This window comes from Dysidea avara, chromosome 2, assembly GCF_963678975.1.
Source record: "Dysidea avara chromosome 2, odDysAvar1.4, whole genome shotgun sequence".
Classification (NCBI taxonomy): domain Eukaryota; kingdom Metazoa; phylum Porifera; class Demospongiae; order Dictyoceratida; family Dysideidae; genus Dysidea; species Dysidea avara.
The window spans coordinates 11,916,634-11,925,656 of NC_089273.1; the positions used below are offsets into that span (position 1 = coordinate 11,916,634).

At 38.2% G+C, this 9,023-nt stretch overlaps 1 protein-coding gene and 1 long non-coding RNA gene across 3 annotated transcripts; one reads left to right on the forward strand and one right to left on the reverse strand.

Annotated features, from left to right (window-relative positions):
- Window positions 1-200: 200 nt before the first annotated feature.
- LOC136243272 (uncharacterized) lies at window positions 201-4,955 on the reverse strand. Its single transcript, XR_010694818.1, has 2 exons — window positions 4,906-4,955; window positions 201-329 (listed from the first exon to the last, which is right to left on the reverse strand). It is a non-coding gene; the product is annotated as an uncharacterized lncRNA (long non-coding RNA).
- Window positions 4,956-6,924: 1,969 nt separating this feature from the next.
- On the forward strand, window positions 6,925-8,223 carry LOC136246616 (uncharacterized). Of its 2 annotated transcripts, none has more exons than XR_010696672.1 (8): window positions 6,925-6,942; window positions 6,991-7,089; window positions 7,161-7,508; window positions 7,556-7,659; window positions 7,709-7,756; window positions 7,811-7,861; window positions 7,910-7,994; window positions 8,071-8,223. XR_010696672.1 is itself a non-coding variant. In XM_066038138.1 (8 exons), the coding sequence occupies exons 3-7, from the start codon at window positions 7,452-7,454 to the stop codon at window positions 7,973-7,975; spliced, it is 321 nt and encodes a 106-aa protein (XP_065894210.1). In that variant the 5' UTR covers window positions 6,925-6,942; window positions 6,991-7,089; window positions 7,161-7,451; the 3' UTR covers window positions 7,976-7,994; window positions 8,071-8,223. The 2 variants fall into 2 exon arrangements, 1 of the variants encoding a protein (XP_065894210.1); XM_066038138.1 differs by having other exon boundaries at window positions 7,161-7,503.
- The last annotated feature ends 800 nt before the right edge of the window (window positions 8,224-9,023 follow it).

Consider the following 9,023-nt stretch of genomic DNA (forward strand, 5'->3'; position numbering starts at 1 on the left):
TGTTGAACTGCAGAAAGAAAATCGTCTTTTTGCTGTAACCATTTATTTGTTAATGCAAGACGTTTTCAAGCTCCTAAAATCGCATCACCCACCATGCCCATGCGTGTATAATGCTGCTAGCTAGTTTCTTAAGACAACATTACAGTATCTACCGTTAGAAATGCACCTATTCATGTACCCCATACTGGTAAACATGCACGTGATGATTAATGGATAATGATAAACATACAGAAATCAATTATTTTAACAGTTACAAAATTCTTGTTGACATGGTTGAGAGGCACAGGTTCCATGTAGTTCATTGTTGACACAAACTGATAATTCTGGCACTGCAAAAAAATGAATACATAACATTTTAGTACACTTACTATTGGCACACAACATGTACATAAAAATGTACCAGTGTACACAGATAAAGACTGTATTCACAAAATCACACACAAAAGTCTTTGGCTATAGCACAGTTTTGCCTACCCAGAGAGACACCTGTGCACTCCTCAGGTGTTGGCAATTCCTTTTGTGGCAAATAACCCATACTATGTCTTGCAGGTGAAGACGTGGGCACCCTAAGCTCCACTTCAACCAAAAGTGAGATGTGGGTAATTGGTATGCGCTACACACTCAACTCAATAACACATCCTACAGTGCATTTTCCACATCAAGACACACGGTAGTGTGTCGTGCGGCCCAAGAATCCGTCGCGTAACACCCGTGAGTATATTGACAGGAAGAAAGAAAACGCAATTTTCGCACCTCCGTAGCTCTGTGCTGCCTTGATGAAACAAGACGAGTTTTGCTGTGGACACTCCCTCCACCTTCAGCACTCCACATTCCAAATTTGAATGAAATCGCTTCAAGCGTTCCCGAGATATGCGACTTCAAAATTTGGCTTACAGTAGTTTCTTCGTTTTTTTCTTCTTATTTTTCTTCCTCTTTTCGCACACTTACAAAAACTGCTATAAAACGCGAACGCCATATCCGATCGCCTTGAAATTTGGCACACAGAAGGGGGGTATAAAGGCGCATCTCTGCACCAACATTGGCTGGAATACGATAAACAGGCAAAGAGTTATGAACGATTATTCACGAAAAATATCACCAATATGTTGTCACGCCTACAGGGTAAACCGCGTATGGGAAGAAGCTGAAAATCGGTGGGTGAATAGGTTAACTATTGAACCTAAAACCTTTTGTGGTTTGAAAGAAATCGAGCTAAAAACCAGGAAGATACAACGAAAAAACCAACAGTGTGTAACAATTACGCAATCGAGATTAGCTAATAAAAAACGACTGCTTGTCACGTCTACCAGGTAAACCGCTTGGGGTAATGCTTTGAAAACCGCTGTACAGATGGAGTTATCATCTTAGAAAGGTTCTTCAATGGTGTAGAAGAATCAGACTTAAAGCCACGGAGTTATAACACAAAATCCAACTTGGTGTAGTAAGTGCGAGATCGAGATACTCTAATAGAGCAGTCATCCTAATAGAGCAGTCATCCTAATAAAGCAGTCATCCTAATAGAGCAGTCATCCTAATAGAGCAGTCACCCGAAGAAAATTCAAGAGATCAGCTAGAAACAAGTAACCTGTATAGAGATCAGCTACAAACAAGTCACCCTGTAGAGAGATCAGCCACATACAATTCACCCTGTAGAGAGATCAGCTAGAAGAAGTTACCTTTTAGGGAATTCATGCAACTATAGAAAGAGATAATTCAGCTAGAAGAAATCACCTTGTAGAGTTCAGCTACAAAGAAACCACAATGTAGAGAGTTCAGCTACAAACAAATCACCCTATAGAGAGATCAGCTAGAAGAAGTTAACTTGTAGAGAGTTCAGCTACAAAGAAACTACCATGTAGAGAGTTCAGCTGCAAACGAATCACCTGTAGAGAGTTCAACTACAAAGAAATCTCCCTGTAGAGAGATCAGCTAGGAGAAGTTTCCTTGTAGAGAGTTCAGTTACAAAGAAACCACCATGTAGAGAATTCGTTTACAAACTAGTGACCCTGTAGAGACATCAGCTAGAAGAAGTTACCTTGAAAAGAGTTCAGCTACAAAGAAACCATTCTGTAAAGAGCTCAGCTGCAAAATAAATCACCTGTACAGAATTCCACTACAAACAAGTCACCCTATAGAAAGATCAGCTAGAAGAAGTTACCTCGTAGAAAGTTCAGTTACAAAGAAACCACCATGCAGAGAATTCATTTACAAACTAGTGACCCTGTAGAGACATCAGCTAGAAGAAGTTACCTTGTAAAGAGTTCAGCTACATAGAAACCATTCTGTAAAGAGCTCAGCTGCAAACAAATCACCTGTACAGAATTCAGCTACAAACAAATCACCCTGTAGAGAGATCAGCTAGAAGAAGTTACCTTGTTGATAGTTCAGCTACAAACAAATCACCCTCTAGAGAGATCAGCTAGAAGAAGTTACCTTGTAGAGAGTTCAGCTATAAAGAAACCATCATGTGGAGAGTTCAGCTGCAAACAAATCACATGTAGAGAATTCAGCTACAAACAAATCTCCCTGTAGAGAGATCAGCTAGGAGAAATTACCTTGTAAAGAGTTCAGCTACATAGAAACCATTCTGTAAAGAGCTCAGCTGCAAACAAATCACCTGTACAGAATTCTGCTACAAACAAATCACCCTGTAGAGAGATCAGCTAGAAGAAGTTACCTTGTAGAGAGTTCTGCTACAAAGAAACCATCATGTAGAGAGTTCAGCTGCAAACAAATCACCTGTAGAGAGTTCAGCTACAAACAAATCACCCTGTAGAGAGATCAGTTAGAAGAAGTTTCCTTGTAGAGAGATCAGTTAGAAGAAGTCACCTTGTAGAGAGTTCAGTTACAAAGAAACCACCATATATAGAGAGTTCAACTACAAACTAGAGACCTTGTACAGACATCAATTACCTTGTAGAGAGTTCTGCTACAAAGAAACCATCATGTAGAGAGTTCAGCTGCAAACAAATCACCTGTAGAGAGTTCAGCTACAAACAAATCATCCTGTAGAAAGATCAGCTAGAAGAAGTTACTTTGTGGAGAGTTCAGTTACAAAGAAACCATCATGTAGAGAATTCAGCTGCAAACAAATAACCTGTAGAGAGTTCAGCTACAAACAAATCTCCCTATAGAGAGATCAGCTAGAAAAAGTTATCTTGTAGAGAGTTCAGCTGCAAAGAAACCATCATGTAGAGAGTTCAGCTGCAAACAAATCACCTGTAGAGAGTTCAGCTACAAACAAATCTCCCTGTAGAGAGATCAGCTAGAAGAAGTTTCTTTGTAGAGAGTTCAGCTACAAACAAATCACCCGATAGAAAAATCAGCTAGAAGGAGTCACCTTGTAGAGAGTTCAGTTACAAAGAAATCATAATGTAGAGAGTTCAGCTACAAACTAGTGACCTTGTAGAGACATCAGCTAAAAGAAATTACCTTGTAGAGAGTTCAGCTACCAAGAAACCATCATGTAGAGAGTTCAGCTGCAAACAAATCACTTGTAGAGAGTTCAGCTACAAACAAATCTCCCTGTAGAGAGAAGAAGTTTCCTTGTAGAGAATTCAGCTACAAACAAATCACCCTCTAGAAATATCAGCTAGAAGAAGTCACCTTGTAAAGAGTTCAGTTACAAAGAAACAATCATGTAGAGAGTTCAGCTGCAATTTAGCCTGCAAACAAATCTCCCAGTAGAAAGATCAGCTAGAAGAAGTCACCTTGTAGAGAGTTCAGCTACAAAGAACCATCATGTAGAGAGTTCAGCTGCAAACAAATCACCTGTAGAGAGTTCAGCTACAAACAAATCTCCCTGTAGAAAGATCAGCTAGAAGAAGTTACCTTGTAGAGAGTTCAGCTTCAAAGAAATCACCCTGTAGAAAATTCAGCCACAAACAAATTGCCCTGTAGAAAGATTAGTTAGAAGAAGTTACTTTGTAGAGAGTTCAGCTACAAACAAATCACCCTGTAGAGAGATCAGCTAGAAGAAGTTACCTTGTAGATTATTCAGCTACTAACAATTCACCCTGTAGAGAGGGCATCAAGAAGAAGTCACCTTGTAGAGTGTTCAGTTACAAAGAAACCACCATGGAGAGTTCTGTAATAAATATATGTATTATATATATAATTTGTACATTTACTGATAAAATCAGAAATATTTAAACATCTGCTTCATCTTTTCTTCTTCCTGTGGTAAAGAAAAAAAAGACAGGTTAAAAAAAGTCCCAAAGTTTGTGGTATACAAATACAAAAAGAAATGAAATCTAATCCAAAACAGCCAAGCTGTAAAAAAACAGTGCGGCCCTCAAAAAGGCTATGGTGAAAAAAGATGTGAAATCCAAGGTGGCGGCTAAGAAATGGCTGTGATGGTAGGTTAATGGTAAAAATTTTAATAACAGCAATTTAGGTGAATTTTTTGCCAAGACCAAGCAGCACAAAAATTCACCTGAATTGTCGTTATTAAAATTTTTACCATTAACCTACCATCACAGCCATTTCTTGGCCGCCACCTTGGATTTCACATCTTTTTTCACCATAGCCTTTTTGAGGGCCGCACTGTTTTTTTACAGCTTGGCTGTTTTGGATTAGATAATATTTATTACACACCAACTAATACAAAGCTACAGGCTCTAATTGTTTGGATACTTTCACATGCCAACAGTCACACACACACAGAAGTGACTTGCACACACATCATTTGGTAGCCAAAATTTTGAGTGCTTGTTGGAATAAGATACATGCACTCCACCCAAGCATTTTTCTCTCTTGAATGTAGTCATTTAGCACTAAACACTGAATATAAATACATGAGCAGTCTTCCATCCCTTTGTACAACATGACTTATAATTCATTTAAGCAGTATAACATCACACTCTAAAGCATGATTTTAGTGCACACACACGCACGCGCACACACCTTTCCATTCCAGTCATTCTCCACATTACAAAGGACAGCTGAACCTAAAATATGATGAAAAAATACACAATACCATTTCTATCAACTATCTTACCTGATCAGAATCAAGACTTCTTATCTGATCAGGATCAGGATCAAGAATTCTTCACACAGTAATCTTGGAAACAGGGGTAGTATGCAAGTAGAATACTCAAACACACAACAGCCTGACCATCTGTATAATAGTGTTCCTTTTTTAACCACCTTGTCCAGGAAACCTCAACAACATAGCTCCCACAACTTACACAGAATTGTCATCTTTTACATTACAGTGTAGGGTATCATCCAAGTACTGTAGAGAACAATAGTACATGTACACCCCCGTATGTTAACATACACTCATGAGCAAGGGCCAATGAGTTTGGATAATAGTGGAACCACTGTATTAGGATGTGAACAAAACCGTCCACTGTAACAAGCACACATCACTATACAAAACCATAATATACTTGCACTACACTGTACATGTACTATACAGTAGTTTGGTTTTCCTCATAGGTCACAATTTAATCCTCTGATGTGGAATTTGGAAGCAATTCTGACTGTAAGATTGGTAACTGAAACCTATAATTGACTACTCCATTACAGTTATTGTATTGAATGCTCTATTAGTTTTATTGCATTGACTGCTCTATTAGAGTATCTCAATCTCCTGCAAAATTCAGAGTGGCTGAAAGGTAATCCAGCCAAAACCGGAGCAGTGGACCCCTTGCTATGGCCTTGTAGTGATGAGCCAGATTATTTACATAGCCCCATCATCAGGCATTCCTGTGAATCGCAGCTGCTTACTGTTACTGATGACTTTGCAAAAGCATTGAATAATAAACTCCAAGTAGATGTTGGTATACTAGACCTGTCCAAAGCATTTGATAAAGTTCCACATAAAAGACTGCTAAGCAAAATTGAATTCTATGGCATAAGAGGTAAGATTTTACAATGGCTAGAGTCTTTCTTGAGCAATCGCTACCAACAAGTTGTCGTAGATGGTTCCTTTTCTAATCATTGTAAAGTCACATCGGGAGTACCACAAGGCTCAGTTTTGGGTCCTACCTTGCTCTTACTATACATAAATGATATAACTGCGGGTATTAGTAGCCAAATGAAACTCTTTGCAGATGATTGCTTAATATACAAAGTTATTCACAGTTCAACAGACCATCAAACACTCCAACAAGACTTGACAATACTGTCAAAGTGGGCAGATAAATGGCAAATGGCTTTTAACATCAGCAAATGTATATAAGATAATTCAAATTTCTAATCACCATAACAAAAGTTTATTTTCGTATGTACTGAATGGCACCTCACTGGCAGTTACAGAACAACATTTGTATCTTGGAGTAAAGTTACATCACATACTTTCATGGAAACCACATTATAGATTACATCTGCAATAAGGCAAACAGAGCTGTTGGTTTTTTGTGACGAAATCTTCAGCATTGTCCTAACCATCTACGTGAGCTAGCATATAAACAATTTGTCTTGCCTATTTTAGAGTATTGTTCCCCAATATGGGATCCATATCACCAAACCAACATAAATCAAGTATAGAGATGGTCCAACATAGAGCTGCTCGTTTTTTCATTACTAGGAGAGTAACAGTAACCCACTAAGGGTAAAGAGAACTCCAAGTAAGTGAAAGCACCAAACTGAAGAGTTCCCATTACCAGCTAGCTAGTAACTAAGGTGAACTCATTGGGCCAGTATATATATATATATATATATATATATATATAGCTAGCTAGCTACTGAGGCCACATAGCTGAACTGAATGATGAGCCACTTATAGCTGTCTCACTATGATATTTTCTCCATTAACTAGCCAGTTCAATTCTAGCCACTCAATGTAAAAAGGAAAGTAATTATTTAGGTTTCCTTTTCAATGGCAGCCATTTACTGACTCATGTTTTATTTTATAGACTAACCAAGACATAGTGAAGGAAACAGACAGTACGAAAGCAGGAGGACGAATTGTTACTCAAGAATATTTTGAAATACGTATGTATAATTATTAAATACCATTTCTATTACAAGCGAATTATTTAGAGTGAAGAGTATTACCATAGAAACGGCTTCTTTAACAACAGAACCGTGTTGAGTAGTTGAAAGCGGTTTGTTTCTCCGAGGAATTGTAGTGCTTAAAAGGTGATACTAAAGTGTTTACTTGTTCGTGAATAATTACTGGACATTCACTATCTCGTTCATTCTTTCTTCAGGCACGTTTGAGCTCATATCTGAGTCGTCTCGTGTGACACGCCGGGTTTATTAAACTGGCTCCAACGGAAGTCACCACTGCTCGTGAGGGTTTAGGCGCCTTATCGTGACACAGCAGAAATAGTTCAAGACTCAGGGAAAGAGAATAAAATTCGGCGGACTCAGCCGTATCACTGACTAGTACGTACAGTATTCAGCCCACTCACCGCTAGCTACTAGTATTCAGTGTGTAAGAAGTTGAAGACTTGAGGGAGGAGAGGAAAGCCACCTAGCTTAAACATGGCGTACATATCATGTCCGTCTGCTTTCAGTTGACGTTAGCAGCCGGACACAATGATATTGCTGGTAAGGTAAGTAGCCTGTATCATTGTCAGTGTCTTTACATAATTACATGCAGATTCACTGGAATTAACTAGTAAGATATATCGTCTGCAGTTAACAAGAATCTTTATGATACAATGTACATTGTGTGTCTTTGACTTCATCAACTTTCCAAGACCTGTAAGGAGATAATGTTTATAGTTACGTAAGCACATATTTACTTTTTTAGCACAGATGTCTCAATGTCACTGAGAACATAGAATTTAAACAACATCCAGTAAGTGTGCTAACATACAATGACTGTGCATCAATTTGTAAACATATATTACAGGTGCCACAAGAAATCAGTGAACAAGTAGACAAACAAAATGATGAACTCCAGGTAGCAAAAATTTGCTGTTTTGCATGATAGCAACTGTGGTTATTTTAGTTTACACTACCAATGCTGCTGGTCTGGCAGAATTGTTTTTACAACTTTGTTGGCAACTGCGTGTGATGTACCTTTAGCCATACAGGTAACAAGTGTGTGATTGTTGAATATTTCTTTACTATACTGCTATTTACTACAACTGATAACATGTCATGTGACAGGCAGTAACTCCAGTGAAGTGTCGTTTGCTGATGATGAAATGAAGCCTTGCTACTGATCTCTTGAGTGACTTTCCAATATATTAAAGCTGGATATTGTAAACATTTTGTTACAGTTTTGCTGTATGTCTTTAACATCATTTGAGATTTTATACGGAGTCATTTGTAGAATTTCATGGAGTAAAGGAAACACCTTGCATGCTTATGTGAACTCTCCTAGAGTAACTAAAACTCCCTACAAAAGATTTTTCAAAGGGTTCCTGTTACTCCTTTGCAGGGTGTTAGTTACTCTCCACAAAAATATAGGGGTGTTAAATCCTCCCTACACTGGGAACTCCCCTAGGGGAGTAACAGTTACTCCTTATTTTTAACAGTGTACTACATGATTTATTAATTATACCGAACTGTTACCTCCCATTTAAATCTACTGTATTATGGACTCGACACTCACACAACTTTAAACTAGTACCTTACCAACCAAGAATTGATGTATATAAATATTCCTTCCTCCCAAGAACTGTACCAGAACGGAATAGATTAGATGATGAGATTATTGAGACTGACTGTGTTGAAGAATTTAAGTAAAAATTAGCCCCTTCTATGTATACAGTTAAGTAACTTATTGTAATTGTATATATTTTTATAGTTTATTATTGTAATTGTACATATGTGACCGGATCTGCGAAAAGGGGACATACTCGCACAAGCCTAAAGTTACAGTAAAAAGCATTGAATACATTGGGTGAAGCTGTTTTGTGTGTGATTGGTGAAGATGTTCAGTTTGCTGCGGGCTCTTTGCAACTGTGTGCAGGACAACCATCAGGAGGGGAAGCCGCTGTTCATGCTATGAGGGAAGCTTTTAATGATGATGATACTGAGGGTATGCTACTAATTGACGCTACTAATGCTTTCAACTCTCTTAATAGAGCCGTGGCTTTGTACAACATCCAGCGTCT

What these genes read in the sequence shown, in the direction of transcription:
- LOC136246616 (XM_066038138.1), top strand. Translation starts at nt 7,452, where the DNA reads ATGTCCGTCTGCTTTCAGTTGACGTTAGCAGCCGGACACAATGATATT. An exon ending in TCATCAACTTTCCAAGACCT is followed by an intron (nt 7,660 to 7,708) that starts GTAAGGAGATAA and finishes TTACTTTTTTAG; the next exon opens with CACAGATGTCTCAATGTCAC. An exon ending in AACAAAATGATGAACTCCAG is followed by an intron (nt 7,862 to 7,909) that starts GTAGCAAAAATT and finishes TGGTTATTTTAG; the next exon opens with TTTACACTACCAATGCTGCT.